The sequence below is a fragment of the Callithrix jacchus genome, chromosome 4 (assembly GCF_049354715.1).
Source record: "Callithrix jacchus isolate 240 chromosome 4, calJac240_pri, whole genome shotgun sequence".
Lineage (NCBI taxonomy): Eukaryota > Metazoa > Chordata > Mammalia > Primates > Cebidae > Callithrix > Callithrix jacchus.
The window spans coordinates 47,250,289-47,269,211 of NC_133505.1; the positions used below are offsets into that span (position 1 = coordinate 47,250,289).

The 18,923-nt window shown below is 38.1% G+C and overlaps 1 protein-coding gene across 8 annotated transcripts in view; it reads left to right on the forward strand.

Annotated features, from left to right (window-relative positions):
* The window catches only part of DNAH8 (dynein axonemal heavy chain 8), a 346,427-nt gene that overhangs the window by 171,557 nt on the left and 155,947 nt on the right, over window positions 1-18,923 (forward strand). For all 8 annotated transcript variants that reach the window (XM_054254946.2, XM_054254948.2, XM_054254949.2 and 5 more), the window contains 11 exons: window positions 1,397-1,483; window positions 1,578-1,685; window positions 2,502-2,636; window positions 5,020-5,181; window positions 7,120-7,366; window positions 7,491-7,732; window positions 7,821-7,961; window positions 10,389-10,626; window positions 17,293-17,435; window positions 17,881-18,015; window positions 18,430-18,552. In XM_054254946.2, the coding sequence (XP_054110921.2) occupies window positions 1,397-1,483; window positions 1,578-1,685; window positions 2,502-2,636; window positions 5,020-5,181; window positions 7,120-7,366; window positions 7,491-7,732; window positions 7,821-7,961; window positions 10,389-10,626; window positions 17,293-17,435; window positions 17,881-18,015; window positions 18,430-18,552 (1,761 nt within the window). The remainder of the gene's footprint in view (window positions 1-1,396; window positions 1,484-1,577; window positions 1,686-2,501; window positions 2,637-5,019; window positions 5,182-7,119; window positions 7,367-7,490; window positions 7,733-7,820; window positions 7,962-10,388; window positions 10,627-17,292; window positions 17,436-17,880; window positions 18,016-18,429; window positions 18,553-18,923) is intronic.

The window sequence follows — 18,923 nt, forward strand, 5'->3', positions numbered from 1 at the left end:
AAAGTTAAATCTTGAAGTTGCAAGATAACACAAAGCACTCTGAATTTTTAAATGTCCCCATGGATAGAGATGATAAATTATAGGAAGCAAAATCAGAAAGAATTCTGATATGCTTTATTATAAGCAAACATCCAGCAAAGCAGTTAGGGGAAAATATGAATAATCTGGAAGTATTGGTTATAACTCAAGAAGAAGGATGAAGAAATGTACTCAGTGTGAAACTATGGTCTAGAATTTAGAAAAAAAGCTTAACATGCTCCCTGGATTAAGGGTAATATTGAAAATAGCAATTAGATATTGCATTAAGCTGTAAGTAACTGAAACCTACAAAGTGTTGTAATTTAACATATAAGGATTTAGTCTCTTAAGATCCTTTTATGGTTCTACTCCATATGAATTTCATCTTCAAGGTCACCTTTTGACCCAAGATGCTACAGAAAGCATCTCTCTTGTGTTGCAGCCAATTGACTGAGTCAACTCCTTTCAAATAAACATCAAGGATATTTCAATATAGTGTGTGCCCCTTTGCATCTCTCAGTGTAAAATTTAAGCTGCAAGGCAGGCTGGGAAATGTAGTTTTTAATCTAGGTGTTGATGTACCCAGATTGTGAGTGGGCTTCTGTGGCTAAGGCGGGATAAGAGGAGTATTGAGACGTAGCCCCGATCTCTGTATTTCCAGCCCCTAGCAAGGTACCTGGTCTATTGACAGTGCCCAGTAAATGGTCAGGGACTGAAGGTTTTTAACAAACTTGCCTAAAAATAACTCATCCCTGTTGGCCTTACTTGTCTTTGAATCCCCACCTTTTCATTTGAGACTTGGGTCTGACCTATCTTCAACCTGTTGCTTCTTACGAGGCCTTCATTTCCTGTCAGCCTCTACTTTTGTCCTTTTCAGTGTTTTCCCCATCATTCCCATCTTTATTTCCCCTCACTTTCATGGGTTTTTGTTAGCCAAAGAGCTCTATAACTGCAAAGAGTAATTGAAGAGATGGAAAATGAAAAGTGCCCAAGTAAGCTCATCAGTATAAAATCCTTTTTTTCCCCTTCTTTCATTAACATACTTTTGACCATAATCAGGTATTTATTCAGTTATCTCGTTGATTATTTCATGTTGTTTTCTATTTTTTAAGCCAGTAGACACACAGATACTTAATTTTTGCCACACAAAATTGTGTGTGACTATATTAATATAATGAAAATGGAAATATATAAAAGGGCATGTGAATATTAATAAATATGTATGGTCCGATACACATTGTTTTGAGAAAACAACATTTTATGAATCTAATATTTTTCAGTACCATCTTAAAATCTGAATTAGGGGTTTGAAATATATTTGTATTCAGGAATGATTATTGTAGAAACAATTAAAAATTAAACATATTTTAACTTTTAGAACCCTGGATATGCTGGGCGCCAGGAACTACCAGAAAACCTAAAGATCCAGTTTAGAACTGTTGCTATGATGGTTCCTGATAGGCAGGTATGTACCAGGATTTAGCAGCATAATGTACTTTATGTTCTTTACTTGTTTTTCTCTGAAGTTGTTGAAAAAATCTCACTCTATTAATTTTCAGATCATTATGCGAGTTAAACTTGCAAGCTGTGGTTTTCTTGAAAATGTTATCTTGGCTCAAAAATTTTATGTTCTTTACAAACTCTGTGAAGAGCAACTTACTAAACAGGTAACTTTATAGATCTACTTTCCCCACCAGCGATAGAATTTGGTTTGTCACTTTATAATTTTCCCTTGATAATTGCTCATCGGTGAGTTAAACTCTCATTGACTCTTTCCTAGAATGTTTTTAGAATTTGACCTATTGGTTGTGTATTTTTAAGACCTTTTTATTTTAAAATAATTGTAGATTCACAGGAAGTTGCAAAGGAATGTACAGGGAGGTGTGCACCCTTCACCCTGCGTTGCCTGCTGTTGACGTCTTGTAACTACAGCACAATAACAAAACCAGAAATGGACTCTGAAGCAGTCCACAGAGTTTGTTAAGGTTTCACCAGTTATACATGCACTGGTGTGTGTATGTAGTTGTATGGAATATGTAAGACATGGCTCTGTTCCATCCCCACAAGCTTCCCGCATGCTACATCTTTATAGCCACACCCACCTCTCTCCCAAATCCCTAACCCATTCACCTTTTCTCCATGTCTAGAATTTCATTACAAGAATGTTATGTAAACATAATCACATACTGTGTAACTTCTTGGTTATGCATTTAAAACGTATTGTTTGTTGCTCGGACTGTATTGGACTATATTATTCTCAAAAGATATTTAAGGTGTGAATACTTGATCAAATTCCATTGGATTTTCCCATGGAATGATCATATTTCAGTCAGAGGAAAGCTGAGCTAATAAACCTTTGCAGCTTAGCCACCCCAAAACTATGGCAGATAAGTACCAAAATCGACCTACATGCATAGAGTGAGCTGTGAGTCTGTGTTTAGTTTTTCAATAAACCATCTTTTTGCCCTTTTCTCCCATCTTAGGTTCATTATGACTTTGGGTTGAGAAATATTCTATCTGTATTAAGGACTCTTGGATCTCAAAAAAGAGCCAGACCAGAAGATAGTGAATTAAGCACTGTCATGAGAGGACTAAGAGATATGAACCTTTCTAAACTGGTATCTTCTTTGAATTCTCCATTTTTCCAAAACTTTTGACGTGGTTTCTTTCTGTTTGGTGGGCAAGTGGGAATAGGCTGATGTTGAGCTATGAGCATTAATAATTACAGGGATAATGGGTGTGCAAAGCTACCACTGTGCTTCCAGAAGAAGGCAAAAGACCCCATGACTCTGTGTGACCAACAGGGACTACAAGGGCCTCCTTTTATCAGTCGTGTGCAGGTGAACCAGGTCATCAGTGGGCCTCAGCTCCAAGATTCAACCTAGTTCTCAACCATTATTCACAAAGTGACACAAAATTCTTAGCATAAGAATCTAGATTCCCGGGGAACCATAAGAACTTTTTGCTTTCTATGTATGTGACTAGCTTATCTCAGATATATCTCTTCCAAAATATAAACTCCGTCTCTGTTTTCCAAAACCACATTGAAAATTTGCTGTGGAGAGCATGCTACTTTCATGCTTGTCACAGTTACAGCCCGGTTTTTTTTTTTTTTTTTTTCTTTGAAACAGAGTCTCACTTTGTCTCCCTGGCTGGAGTGCAGTGGTACAATCTTGGCTCACTGCAACCTCCGCCTTCCAGGCTCAAGCTATCCTCCTGCCTCAGCCTCCCGAGTAGCTGGGACTACTGGTGTGCACTAACATGCCTGGCTAATTTTTGTACTCTTGTAGAGATAGGGTTTTGCCATGTCACCCAGGCTGATCTTCAACTCCTGGATGCAAATGATCCACAGCCCCATCAGCCTCTCAAAATGCTGAGATTACAGGCATGAGCCAGTATGCCCAGCCCAGCCACACTGTTTTGAACTAGCTGATGAACAGGTTCATGTGGCATATAAGGATATCTGCATGCCAGATATTGTGCCCATGCCATGGGTGTACAAGGTTAAAGAAGAAATGGTTCTTAGGAAGCTACATTCTTGTTACAAAAGTAACATCTATGGAGTTCGTTACTATTACAAACGTGTATTGTCTTGTTTGAGCCTCACAGCAACTCTATGGGATCTGGATGCCTAGTTTGCTTATTGTCATTTCACTTGCTGGGAACGGAGACTGAGAGGTTGTAGGATTCCCCCATAATCACCATCAGCTGAGAAGCTGGGACAAAAATTTGTAAGATTTTCTGATGCCAAATCCATTGATCCTGGCAGTATACCTCACTGCCTGTATGACCAACATGGACTGTAGGGATGGTATTTTTGAAATTCCTGGACAATATAAAGAGATCGAGACCACAATGGTTAACATGGTGAAACCCTGTCTCTACTAAAAATACAAAAAATTAGCTGGGCATGGTGGCGCGTGCCTGTAATCCCAGCTACTCAGGAGGCTGAGGCAGGAGAATTGCCTGAACCCAGGAGGCGGAGGTTGCGGTGAGCCGAGATCGCGCCATTGCACTCCAGCCTGGGTAACAAGTGCAAAACTCCGTCTCAAAAAAAAAAAAAAAAAAAAAAATTCAAGAAAGCATCACAAATCCCTGGAGAGTAAAGAGAAGTCATAAGGGGCCAGATGTTGGGAACAAGGCAATCTATGTATTAAAGACATTGCAAATAAGGGTTGGAGTCAGTGTACTCAAACCTACTGCTTATAAGAAAGGCTCAGAAGACTGCCCTGATGTTTTCCAGCCATTGTTGGATGAAATCATGTAGGGTTATGGGTATTTTCCCAATTTAAATAAAATATTAGTATTTTAATCTCATGGGGTTGGAACTACAAATTATCATTTTTAAGGTTAATGCAAGTGCCACTCTGTGAGAAGCAGAGCATTTATGTGATAAAGTAATGAGGTCGTACTTTGGGGCAATAGACTGGGACAAGATTGTAGAACACATTGAATGGGAAGGATCTTTGGGTACAATGTGGATTCAGTGGTGATTGTATTAGTCTGTTCTCATGCTGCTAATAAAGACATAATTTATAAAGGAAAGAGGTTTAATGGACTCACAGTTCCACATAGCTTGGGAGGCCTCACAATTATGCCAGAAGTGAATGAGGAGCAAAGTCACATCTTATATGGTGGCAGGCAAGAGAACATATGCGAGGGTAACTCCCCTTTATAAAACCATCAGATCTTGTGAGACTTATTCACTATCATGAGACAAGCCAGGAAAGACCCTCCCACATGATTCAATTAAGCCACACTGGGTCTCTCCCATGACAGGTGGGAGTTATGAGAGCTACAATTCAAGATGAGATTTGGGTGGGCACACAGCCAAACCATATCAGTGATATTCCAGAGAAAGTACTAGAGAATACAAGCCTGATTAGGAGAGTAGTGAATGGTTCTCTGGGCATGAAGTGATAAGTGCTATGCACATTTCAGCTAGTTAATAAAGGTTTATTGACTGCATGAGTAAATTTATTTTAAACTTTGCCACTTTAGGTTGATGAAGATGAACCCCTGTTCCTCAGCTTAATCAATGACCTGTTTCCAGGACTGCAACTGGATAGTAGTACTTATGAGGAACTGCAAGCCGCAGTAGCTAACCAAGTTCAGATAGAAGGTTTGATTAACCATCCACCCTGGAACCTGAAACTCGTGCAGGTAAAGACATTTTAATCTATTATCAGTATAATGACAAGTATGTGTAAAAGATTTCTATCTGAAGAGAAGAACTAATGGTTAGTCTTACTTGATGTAAATGTTAAATTAAAACACCACATATACATCATTGCAAAAAAGAGTACGCAGGCGGATGTGGTGGTCCTGGGAAGAGAGTATGGATTTACCCTGCCTCGCAGTAATTTACTGCAGTTGTAACTTACACCTGGTGACAATGTTGGGATGAAAGGTTATAAAAACTCTGGGGGAATGGAACAACTCATCTGGCTTCTTTTGCCAATCTGGTATTGAGTACAGCTGGGTGCCTCAATAGGGCGCAGAGCCTGAGGAATCCTGCTTTGGGTGGACATGCTATATCCTTCACCTATACTAAAACTTGAGCCTTTTGACTGTGTACGTTGGTGTCTTTCTGTTCCTCACATTTCATCCTTGTGACAACCATCCAACCACTTGATTGGATTACCAGGAGAATCAAGAACTTGTAGCAGAGACACAGGATTAAATCTCTATGAGCTTGATGCTTTGGGAATATTTTCCAGGGCTTTTGGAAAATTAAGGAGCTGAAATTGTGGACATTGTTAAAAACTGCATGTGAAATATTAATCTAACAATTCTTACTTTAACTTGCTGTTCTTGCCAGATTATAAGATGTGCGCATATCTGAGACACATCCAAATCTTACAAAGAAATATGTGCACGGGGAAGTCTTTTTCATCATTCATGTACTAGAAACTATTTTAAGTGTTTAAAAAATTTCTGGGAAACATGATTTTATATGTGATATGCATACAGTATACTGAGTTCTAAAATTCTTGCCATCTCAATAGGTAGTGAATAGAAGTTTGGGTTCTTTGTTGATGTTAATAAAATTGCTCTTGAACATGTCAGGAACGGGTGCCTCTGTTGTTTTTAAACTCTACTTTACAATAGTAATACATTTCTATTCAAAATGTTAGGAGAATAACTCATTCTACCTCTGATCAGCTGTCAGACCTTCAACTTCTTATTTTTTTATCAAGAAAACTACAGACAGGATGTTATAACAGCAGCTGTCCATGCTCTTAGAATGTCTCCTTGAATCTCTTCTACCATTTCCACGTGCCTCTGCCCAGCTTCTGTGTGCTTTTGCTTCTCACAGCAGAAGGAGGACTGGAGCCACTTTGTCGGCAGGCACAAAGAGTAGGTGCTGCAAGCGAGTTTATTTCACACCCACCCCAAATCAGCCTCTCTAAGAGTTGACGGGTGATATGAGTAGGAAAGTCAAGCTCGCCTTGTTCCAGGTGGAGCAATCTTTGAGGAGTAAGTTAAACTCCAGTCTCCCGTGGGATCAGGCTCAAGTCTGCCCCCTACAGGGCTTTGTCCTCAATCACACCTTCTTCCCATTCCTGTTCTGCTTTCCTTTTCTCTTACTGGTTTCTCCTGGGAGCACGCCCTGAATAAATCACGTGTACGGGGAATCCTCATTAAAGTACTTCTGGGGAATTAGAAGACCCCTCTGAAACTGGGATCTTCACTGTGATGCTCTGCGTTGCTGCTTTCTATCACTAAGGGGCGATATCCTCACATTGGATGCCGAGAAAGTTTGCACATGGAAAAACTGCTGGTTATAGACCAGCATACCAAAATCACAGGAAATCATCATCACGCAAGAAGCAAAAACTAGACCCCGAGTTAATTATTTCCAAAATGTAATTCAGGCTCTACATTGTCATTACTTTATCACTTATATCATTTTATAACGTGGTGCTAATTTGCTATGCACATCTGGTAAAACAAAGAACACTTTTTACAACTTAAAAATAGTGAATTAGTTACTTTAATGAAGAGCTTATTTAAAGCCTTTAAACTTCAGGTAACTGCTGTGAATATCAGCAACAGACTTCTAAATTACGTTTGTTAATTTACTGGTTAATTGTGTAGTTATATGAGACGTCTCTGGTACGGCATGGCTTGATGACTCTGGGGCCCAGTGGTTCTGGAAAGACGACTGTAATAAGGATTCTAATGAAAGCGCAAACGGAATGCGGAAGGCCCCATAGAGAAATGCGAATGAATCCAAAAGCCATTACAGCACCTCAGATGTTTGGCAGACTGGACACGGCTACCAATGACTGGACAGATGGGATTTTTTCTACTCTGTGGAGAAAGACACTCAAAGCTAAAAAAGGTGTGCACAAACCCTCCTTTGTGATCTTTTTTTCCCCTGCCAGCTTATGAAGACAATATTTGTTGACTGTTCCATTTTAATCACTTGCAGATGAAAAGTGGTTTTCTGTTTCAATTATTTGCAGGTGAAAACATTTTCCTCATTTTAGATGGTCCTGTGGATGCCATCTGGATTGAGAACTTAAATTCTGTGTTGGATGATAATAAAACTCTGACGTTAGCTAATGGAGATCGAATTCCCATGGCCCCTAGTTGTAAGCTTCTGTTTGAAGTCCACAATATTGAGAACGCGTCTCCTGCCACAGTTTCTAGGATGGGCATGGTGTATATCAGCAGCTCTGCTCTCAGCTGGAGGCCAATATTACAGGTGGGGCAGAGAGATGGGTAGAAGAAACTTCAGGGTCTCTCCGTGTTTCACTTTCTTAATAAACAGAGATTCTGTTTCTTTGCTGCAGGCATGGTTGAAGAAACGCACTGCACAGGAAGCTGCTGTATTCCACACACTGTATGAGAAAGCCTTTGAAGATACATACACGTACATGAAACTAAGTCTCAATCCCAAAATGCAGCTCTTGGAGTGCAACTATATCGTACAAGTAAGATTTTTTTTTTTTTTTTTACTAGATTTTGATTTTTTTTCCCGCTCAGTTGCAGTTTACAGCCATCTGAAATAGAAAGTTCAGTTAGCCCCTAAGAATCATTTGATAATGTGGCTGTTAAAGCGCTGAGAATTTTGATTCCTGTTAAAGATCTTCTTAATGATCTTACTGTTTTCTCTATTATTTTCACTTTCCAGAGGGATGTTGTCAGAGGAAGGGGAATGAACTATCTTTTTTGATGTCAGGTTTAGTGACCTGTCCCAGAGGGTGTGTCTAATAATGATAGTCAATAAAATAATTAATTAAAGTAAATTTTTAAATAAATAAAAACAACACACACAAATACTGGTTTAAAGTAAATTTTAAAATACACACACACACACACACACACACACACACACACACACACACTGAAATACTGGTTCCATCCGAACAGTAGGAAATGATTTCATTGGCTGGGTGCTGTGGCTCACAACTGTAATTCAAGCTCTTTGGGAGGCCAAGATGGGTGGATTGATTGAGCTCAGAAGTTCAAGATCAGCTATGGGCAATGCGGAGAAACCCTGTTTCAACAAAATTCAGCCAGGTGTAGTGGTGAGCGTCTGTACTCCCAGCTACTTGGGAGGCTGAGGTGGGAGGATCACTTGAACTTGGAAGGTCAAGTTTGCAATGAGCCAAAATCATATCACTGCATTCCAGCAGGGGTGACAGAGTGAGACCCTGTCTTAAAAAATAAAATAAAAATTAAATTAAATTAAATAAGTTGCTAGCTTCATGGAAAAGAACAGAAAGGCCTGTTGCAATCAAGAAAACTTGCGAGGCAATCTTGGCTTTGCATATTTAGCATATAACAGATAACAAAATCTTTACATAAAAATTATCTGACAAGTAATTTGTAGCATTATTTTTCCCTTCCTTCCTTTCTCCTTCCTTCTTTCCTCTCTTTCTCCCTTCCCTTCTCTTTTTCCTTCTCTTTTTTTTCTTTCCCTCCCTCCCTTCCTTTCTTCCTTCCTTCCTTCCTCCCTTCCCTTCCTCTTTTTCTTCCCTCCCTTCTTTCTTTCTTCGCCTCCCTCCTTTCTTCCTTTCTCTCCCTCTTTTTTCTTCCTTCCTTCTTCTTCCTTTCTTCTTTTTCTTTCCTCCACTTCCTTTCTGCCTTCCTCCCTCCCTCCCTCTCTCCCTCTCTCTCTCTCTTTTTCTTTCTTTCTCTCTTTTCTTTTGACAAGGTCTTCCTCTGTTGCCCAGGCTGGAATGCAGTGTTGCAGTCAATCATAACTCACTGCAACCCTGAAGTCCTGGGCTCAAGCTATCCTCCTGCCTCAGCCTTTGGGGTTGCTGGGGCTCAGGCACACACTACCATACCCAGCTAATTTTTGGATTTTTTTCTTGTAGAGACAGGGTCTCCCTATGTTGCCCAAGTTGGTCTAGGCTCCTGGACTCAGGCAGTCCTTCTGCCTCAGCCTCCCAAAGTGCTAGGATTGTAGGAATGAGTCACCATGCCCAGCCAGCATTCTTTTTTTTCCTATTCAGTTTTCCCTGTTAGTCTTTGCATTAAAATAGAACTAATCATAGTTCTTCAAGGGCTCTCCTAATCCTGGTCTATAGGTGATCTTTCCTTAAACATTCTAGAGCTTTGATTCTCAGTTAAGGAATGTCAGTCATTTGTGGGTGGGTTAGAAACACTATATAAAGCCCAAATCAGTGAATTATGTAGTAATTACTTTAAAATGCATAAGAGAATATTTTATTTTGAAATAATTTTGTTTCCAAAAACCAAGCATGTCTTACTGTAGTTTTCTTTCTGATGCTATTGGGCATTGGCACACTTTTTCTTTAAGGGCCAGATAGTATTAATCAATATTTTGTACAACTCTTTGTCTCAGGCACTCAGCTCTGCTGTTGTAGCAGAAAAGCAGCTAGAGACAATTCATAGGTGAATGAGTGTGACTGTGCATCAACAAAACTTTATTGACCAAACATTTTGAATGAGTGTGATTGTACTCCAATAAAACTTCATTTGCCAAACATTTTGCTAAGTCCTGCAAAATGTTACAAAGAAATAGAATCTTCGATCTTGAAAATTTGGATAACCAAACTTTAGAAGAACCAATAGCTACCTTAGCTGCTAACATCTAGTCTAGGCCTTTTGCTTTCCCAGTAGGAAACTGAGACTCAGGTCAGTGGCATGAGCTGGGAGTGGAAACCATACTAGCAGATTTCCAGTTCACCCTCCTTTCTGCTAGACCATGCTGCCTGTCTAAAGCAGGATAGCCTTTCTTTTATATGCTGTTGGCTGTAGTGATCAAGCAATAGCTTGAGATGTATCTATTTTCTTCTGTTTTCCTTTCTCCTTTTTATTTAATTATTTAGAAGTTTTTATTTTCAAATTTTTAATTTAAAAATTTATTTTATTTAAAACATTTTCAGTCTCTCAATCTTCTGGAAGGCTTAATTCCCTCTAAAGAAGAAGGTGGTGTTTCCTGTGTTGAGCATCTTCATAAATTATTTGTGTTTGGCCTGATGTGGAGTTTAGGAGCCCTTCTGGAACTGGAAAGCAGAGAAAAGCTGGAAGCCTTCTTACGGCAGCACGAAAGCAAGTTGGATTTACCAGAAATACCTAAAGGCTCAAATCAAACCATGTATGAGTTTTATGTTACTGATTATGGTAAGCCCACTGAATTATACCTTAAATGAAATGAATTTTTCTTTCACATGAGAAAAATATAAGCTTTCATAACCTGTTCTGTGAGGGGATATTAAAGCAATTAAGAAAAAGGCTTGCATTTGAAAGAAAGTGGAATTTTGCATGTTAGTTGTGCCAGAAACTGGTATTGAGACTCTTGACTTCTCCTTTTGGAGTGGCCTCAGTAAAATCTGGCATAAATAAGTTAGTCATACCTTGTACATCATCTACTTTCTAATGTTGGAAGAGGAAAGGTAGCAGCATGGAGAACACAGATTCTTCATGATCCAAAGCATGCTAATATACAGAGCAGATCAGCCCCACCCTTCCCTGTTGGAAATGCTGCAATGAGTAGACATGAATGTAGCAGATTCATCAAGGTCCAGTGCTGTCACCTTAGCCCTCCAGCCTTCCACACATGGCCGAGCCCAGTTCACTGCTCCTTAAAAGCAATGCCCTTGAATTTGGTGCTTTCATCCAGAGCCCAGGCCCCAATTCTTCTAAGTTCCAAAGAGGAAAAAATATGTTTCCTAAAACTATAATTACCTCTGCTTCTTCCTAAAAGCTCAGAAACAGCAATGGTGGTTTGTTTGTTTTAATGAATAAACTGAAGGATAAATAGAGCAGGAGAGTAGGCAGCAATAACAAAATTTTGAAAGCGCAAAAGCAGAAAGGTAAGTGGCAGTCGATTCAGCACACTGACAGTGGGAAGAGTTGAGAAGCAATTGGGAAGTGCACATCACGGAACTGTCAAAGGGCTCAGGAAGCAGGAATGGGGCGAAGGCTGAGCTAAAAACCACAGGGCTGGTTGGAAGTCTGTTGAAGAGAAAGACCCCCTGGGCCGCTTTCCAAAGCCCTGCTGCCGGACAATCGACCTTCCCCACACTAGCAAGACTAAAGAGTTACTGTTTGAATAGTGTAAAATAGAGGGTTTCCTAGACTTGGGGGACACCAAGCACATTTAAGGGTGGGAGAGCCATATTGAAACTGGGGATTAAGTGGAAATTTGTCTTTGAAAGTGACTGAAATAAATAAAGTTTTTCAGCAGGTCATCTTTAACCAGAATGGCCAATAATTCTATTCCATGTGTTAGATGCTGCTAAAGGTTTGAGATGCAAACGGGAACTCTAACTCAAAATGCAGACTAACGATTAAAGGAATCTTTAAATCTAGGTATGCACTCCCTTAGAATCCAGAGCCAAGCTCTCCATAGAGCTGCCTTCTGAGCAGCACAGAGTTGTATCCTGTTTGAAGGCCCAGATTGCCTCCCTCTGAGCACCTTGTCCTTATTTAGGGCCCAGGCCCCATCAGCAGCAGTTTTGGATGAAATCCATCAACAGCAGTTTTCCAACCATAGTTGGAAAATTGGTTAGGGGATTGAGATGGAATCTAATAAGGATGCCAATAAGATAATTACTTTTTTCTGTGCCATCAAAAATATACATTGCTACATTTCTTAAAGAGCAGTCCACCGATGTTTGTGGCATTTTCTTCCAAGTAGCTAGAACTGGTCCTATAAGTTTAGATAATGGTGTTTTCTTATGTTTAATGGTGGTGTTAACAAAAGGTTGAAAACAATCTAGACTCATATTCCTTCTTCAGGATGGTCCTGTAATGTTTTGTTGACTAAAATATTGAAGGGGTTGTAGGCATTCAATCTTGCCACTCTAAATAACTACTTCTGATGAAATTCATTTGCCTGAGCATTTGTGGCCATGAAATGAACTAAGATATTACATACTTAGTGGTTACTTAGGGCTCTAACGTGTCCACTTCAGATGACTTCTAGCCAATCCTTTCTTAGTTCATTCTTCATCCATCCTTTTTATTTTTTCATGGACGTTAATGCCTTTGGAGAAGATGTTATTCTAGATTTAAAATTAAATAAGGAGACGTATACTTCCAGACAAGATGGCATAATAGGAACTGGGTTTAACCTCTTATATTAGAAAGATAGAAAACTGGACAGAATGTGTAAAACATTTTTTTCGGACATTGGACAAGAGGCGGCACAGGACTGAAATCTTGGAGGGAAGTGTAACAAGATGATTGCGCTAGTTTACTGCGTGGATGCAGTTTGAAGCAGCAGCTCAGGGAGGGGAGGAAGATCAAACAGAATTGGCTGTCTCACCAAAATGTGGAGACGGAGGTTGCTTTGAGGCCAAGGTGGCTGGAATTTTCAGGGCAGAGCACCAGAGAGTGGAGGAATCTGCACAGAGAGGAAGCGTCAGAGAACAACAGAAATGGATAGACAAATCCACAATTACAGTAAAGAGGTCAATATTCTGAATAACTGATAGAACAAGTAGACAAAATTAGTAGTATATGCAAGATTTTAACAACACTATCAATACCCCTAATTCAAAATTATAGAATGCTCCAGCCCAAAATAGCAGAATATACATTCATTTCAAGTACACATTAAACAGTTACCAAGATATTCTGGGTCATATAATAATTTTCAATAGGGAGACTTTACAGCACTTTATGTGTGTATTAGAAAAGAAGAAAGGTCTCAAAACAGTGATTTCAACTTCTTCCTTAGTAAGTTAGAAAAAGAAGAGCAAATTAAACCCAAGTAAGCAGAAGAAAGAACAATGATCAAAGCAGAAATCAATGAAACAGAAAATAGAACAGCAACAGAAAAAATCAATGAAACCGAAAGATGGATCTGAAAAGATCAATCAAATAAATCTCTTATTAGAGACATCAGACCAAAGAGAAGACACACATACCATAGTCTAGGATGAAAGAGAGAACATAACTACAGACCCCACAAACATTAAAAACATGAAGTGAGTATTAGAAACAACTTTACAAAAACATATTTGACAATGTAGATGAAATGGACACATTCCTCGAAAGATATAAACTACCAAACATTATCAAGAAGAACTAGATATTGTGCAGCATGGCGAATAAAGTTAATAACAATGTGTTGTACATTTCAAAATTGCTAAGAGAGTAAATTTCAAATATTTTCAACACAAAAAATGGCAAGCATTTCAGGTGATTGATGTGTTGATTTGCTTGTAATAATTCCACATTGTATCCATAAACCATAACATTATTTTGCTCCTCTTAAATATATATATATAATTATAATTTTTCAATTTACAATAAAATTTAAAAAGAAGAAATATATATCCTAATAGTCCTATATCTACTAAAGAAATTGAATTTGTAGTTAAAAACCTTCCCACAAAGAAAAACTCCAGGCTCAGATGATTTTATTGGTGAATTCTACCAAATATTTAAGAAAGAAATAACACCAACTGTGCACAAACTCTTCCAAAAGATATAAAACATGCAATAGGAAGAAACACTTCCCAACCCATTGTATAAGGACAGTGTTACCCTGACACCAAAACCAAAGAAAAACATTCCAAGAAGAAAAAAACATAGACCAATATTCCTCAGAAACATTGACACAAACTTTAAATAAATCATAACAAATCTAGGAGTATACAAAAAGGCTAACACATGAAGTCCAACTGTGGCTTTTACTCTAGAAATGGAAGATCAACATTCAAAAGCTGATCAATTTAATCTTCTATATCAGACTAAAAACTAAACAAGCCATAAACAGTCATCTTAGTGGATGAAGAAAAGCATTTGGCAAAATTTAACTCTCTTTTGTGATAAAATAGGAACTTTCTTATTGGGGCAAAGAACATCTACAGAAAACCTAAGGCTAATGTTATACGTAATGGTAGACCACTGAATGCATCCTTCCCAAGATCGGGAACAAAACAAGTTTGTCTTTCTCACCTCTATTCGACTTCATTTCTAGTCTACACTTACTAGAAATTCAACAGTGCAATGGGGGGGGGGGGAATTAAATGTCTACAGATTAGAAAAGAACAAGTAAAGTTCTCTTTATTTGCAGATGACATGACCGTCTGTGGAATCTTCAAAAAGTTATTAGAACCACTAGAGGAGTTTAGAAGGTCACCGGACAAAAGGGCCCTATAGTATCATAAGTTATATTTCCATATGCTCACAACAAACAATTGAAAATTCAAGTTTAAAAACATCAGTTAAAATAGAATCCAAGGCTAGGTACGGTGGCTTATACCTATAATCCCAGAACTTTCGGATGCCAAGTAGGGGCAGCTCACCTGAGGTCAGGAGTTTAGGACCAATCTGGCCAACATGGTGAAACCCCGTCTCTACTAAAAAAAAAATATATATAAAAAATTAGCTAGGCATTGTGGTGCGTGCCTGTAATCCCAGCTACTCAGGAGGCTGAGGCACGAGAATCGCTTGAACCCAGGAGGTGGAGGTTGCAGTGAGCTGAGAGTGTGCCACTGCACTCCAGCCTAGGTGGCAGAGTGAGACTCTGTCTTAAAAACAAATAAAAATAGAATCTAAAGAGAATACTTAGGAATAAATTTAATAAAATATGTGTAAGATCCATGCACTAAAACTGTAAAACTACACTGAGAGAAATTAAAGAAGGCTTAAATAAGGGGACAGATCTTATTTAAACATTATTTAAAGATTATTTTACTATTTTAAATAGCAAAATCTAGCCAGTGCAATGGTGGGAAATATCTCTTTATCTACTTAAAAGTCACTCTTAAGAAAATGAAAAGTCCAAACACAGACTGTAAAGAACTATTTGAAACATAGATATCTGATAAAAAAAAGTTATCCAGAATATGTTAAGAACTCTTATAATCCAGTAACTATCAATAGGCAACCAATCTAAATTTTAAAATGGGCAGGAAATTTCAAATGATACTTCACTAAATAAGATATGTAAAAGGTGATGAAAGCATGTGAAAGATATTCACCATCGCTGGTCATCAGGGAAATGCAAATTAAAACCATAATGGAGGCCTGGTGCACTGACTCATTCCTGTAATCCCAGCACTTTGGGAGGCCAAGGTGGACAGATCATTTGAAGTCAGCAGTTGGACATCAGTCTGGTCAACATGGTGAAACCTTGTCTCTACTAAAAATACAGAAACTAGCCAGGCATGGTGGTGGGTACCTGTAATCCCATCTACTTGGGAGGTCGAGGCAGGGAAATCACTTGAACCTGGAGGCAGAGATTGCAGTGAGCCGAGATGGCACCACTACACTTCAGCCTAGGCCACAGAGCCAGACATTGTCTCAAAAAAAACAAAAACAAAAACAAAAAATCCCCACAATGGGATATCATCACACAGCCACTGGACTGTCTACAGTTAAAAAGGTTAATAATGCCAAATATTGGTGAGGTAATAGAGCATCCAGAGCTCTCATATGCTACAAAATGGCACAGCCACTTTGGAAAAGAGTTTGGCAGAGTTTTAGAAGTTAAACATACTTATTTTTGCTTACTTTATCAAGAAAACATGAAACTGGGGTTATTACTCCAATGATGAATATTTGGTTTGCCAATATCAAACGTGTGCTCTCTTTCCATGCATTCTGTGTACGCAGTAACTTTTTGGTATCATTCTGAATCATTGTATAATCTTTTTGAAGACATTTAAAATAGAGGCTAAACTTATCGATGAGAGTAATTCAATCTGAATGACAGTGGTAGGAATAACACTAATACAATTTGTCTAGCAACAGCAATGGTATGGTACTGTAGATTGTAAGGAACAGACAGAGATGCTAAAATGTAAATAAACTTTTGAAATCAATTTCTTATGGCAAATAGTCTATATCTATCTAGTAAACGGTTTACTCTTTTTGGTCTTCCCATATTTTCAGGTAATGTGGCTTTTCTGCTAGGTACCATTACATTATTGGTTTTACTACCAGCTGATTTTAATTCCATTTCAGGCTGGATTTCTCTAGATGGGTGACTTAGCAATTTAAAAGTCAACTTTACAAAATATAACAGATGCTGGGGAGGTTGTAGAGAAAAAGAAATGCTTCTACACTGCTAGTCTGAATGTAAATTAGTCCAGCCATTGTGGAAAGCAGTTTGGTGATTAAACCAGACCTACCATCTGACCCACCAATCTCATTATTGGGTATATACCCAAAGGAATGTAAATTGTTCTTTGCAGCACTATTCACAATAGAAAAGACATGGAATCAACTTAAATGCCCATCAGTAGTAGACTGGATAAAGAAAATTTGATATCCATACATCATGGAATACTATGCAGCCGTAAAAAGTATGAGATTATGTCCTTTGAAGAAACATGGGTGGAGCTGGAAGCCATTATCCTAAGCAGACTAACTCAGGAATAGAAAATCAAATACTGCATATTTTCACTTACAAGTGGGAGCTAAATGTTGAGTACACAGGGATGCAAAGAAAGAAACAGACACTGGGGCCTACTTGAGGGTTGAGGGTGGGGATCAAAACAGTACCTATTGGATACTATGCTTATTACCTGGTGATGAAATCATCTGTACAACCAAACCCCTGTGACAAGCAATTTACCTGTGTAACAATCCTACATGTGTATCACTGAACCTCAAAGTTTTTTTTTTAAAGCTGACTTTATAAAAAAGGAAAAAAATTATCAAATGCCATAGACATAAGATAAGCAGATATGTTAACGTGGTTTAGGAAAAACATTTTAAATGTTTATATGATTCTATTGATTGTTTATTGCATTTAATATTTTTGTATTATGAGATAACTTTCGCAGAAGATAGTTCTATTAAGATGAAATTTTACTTATTCTATAGGCGATTGGGAGCACTGGAATAAGAAACTTCAGCCATATTATTATCCAGCTGACAGTGTTCCAGAATATGCATCAATTTTGGTTCCAAATGTTGACAATGTTAGAACAAATTTTTTGATAGACACCATTGCAAAACAACATAAAGTAAGTTTAATAGATAGTTGCTTAAATCATCACAAACCACAGAAGAAACACAACCCTTTTCACACACTACAGATAGAAAAATCAGATTTCAACACAAGGGCCTGTAGGTAGTGTCATTTGAGGGAAACACCAAGGAGACACTCCAACTCAATAGCCTCTGAACTGCTGACTCCAGGTTGCTAAGGAAAGTGGGTGTCTGCTTACAAAGTCTCTTTCATACTCCGGAGGCCATGGGAATATGCAATCATATTTTCTTCCAGCACTTTTATCGTACATGTTTTATGCTTAAATCTGTAATGCGACTGGGACTTATTTTGATGTAGATGTAACTCTAAAAAGTTATTAAAAATTAGTTATGTTAATTTATAGAAGACTACCGTAGAATCATAAGATACTTGAAACTAAACATGTAACACATTTCAACACGATTATCCTATGATTGCAGGCTGTTTTGCTCACAGGAGAGCAGGGAACTGCAAAAACTGTCATGGTTAAGGCCTATTTGAAAAAATATGATCCTGAAATACAGCTATCTAAAAGTTTAAACTTTTCATCTGCCACAGAACCAATGATGTTTCAGGTAAAATCCATCCTTTGCTGTAATATTATAAACATAATACATTTTAAATTAGTGGTTACAATAAAATGTGTACACATATAAAATGTAACGATATTATATATTCAAAAGAAATCATGCTGCACTTGGCATTCAGCTATTTAGCTTTCCTAAGGCTAAGGCTGAAGCCAAATCCAAATAGCCTAGTTTGACCTAATATTGAGACTGGAGCTGAATGTTGGAGCATATCAATTGTAATGTAAATGAAGGATAACATGCCTTATTTTTTGAAAACTTAACAACATATATTTTAATAATTATATGTATACTCATTAAATGCATAAGTAAATTATATTCTACTTTGAAAAGAATGCTCAATATTTTTAGAAATATGGATTAAAATCTAACACCTAAGACAAACCATTTCCTTCTCTCTAGAGAACAATTGAAAGCTATGTGGATAAGCGAATGGGAAGCACATATGGGCCACCAGGAGGGAGAAAAATGACTGTATTTATTGATGATATTAATATGCCTGTGATTAATGAGTGGGGAGATCAGGTATGACTGAAATATCTTATATAGATGATCCTGAATTAGTATTTTTATGTATGTGTGTGTATATATATATATAATATATATAAATGTTAATAACTTGGTTGAAAACGTCATGTTTTTAAGTCTACTGTCAATCCTCAGTCTTTTTTTGACTTTTCTGTTATAGCTGACTTTCTCCCTTCTTGAAATCTCTGCATGCTTTTTTTTCTTTTTGGAGACAGTCTTGCTCTGTTGTCCAGGCTCAAGTGCAGTGGCATGATCTCATCTCACTGCAACCTCTGCCTCCCGGCTCAAGCAGTTCTCCCTGCTTCAGCCTTCCGAGTAACTGGGATCACAGGCACCCACCACCAAGCCCAGCTAATTTTTGTATTTTT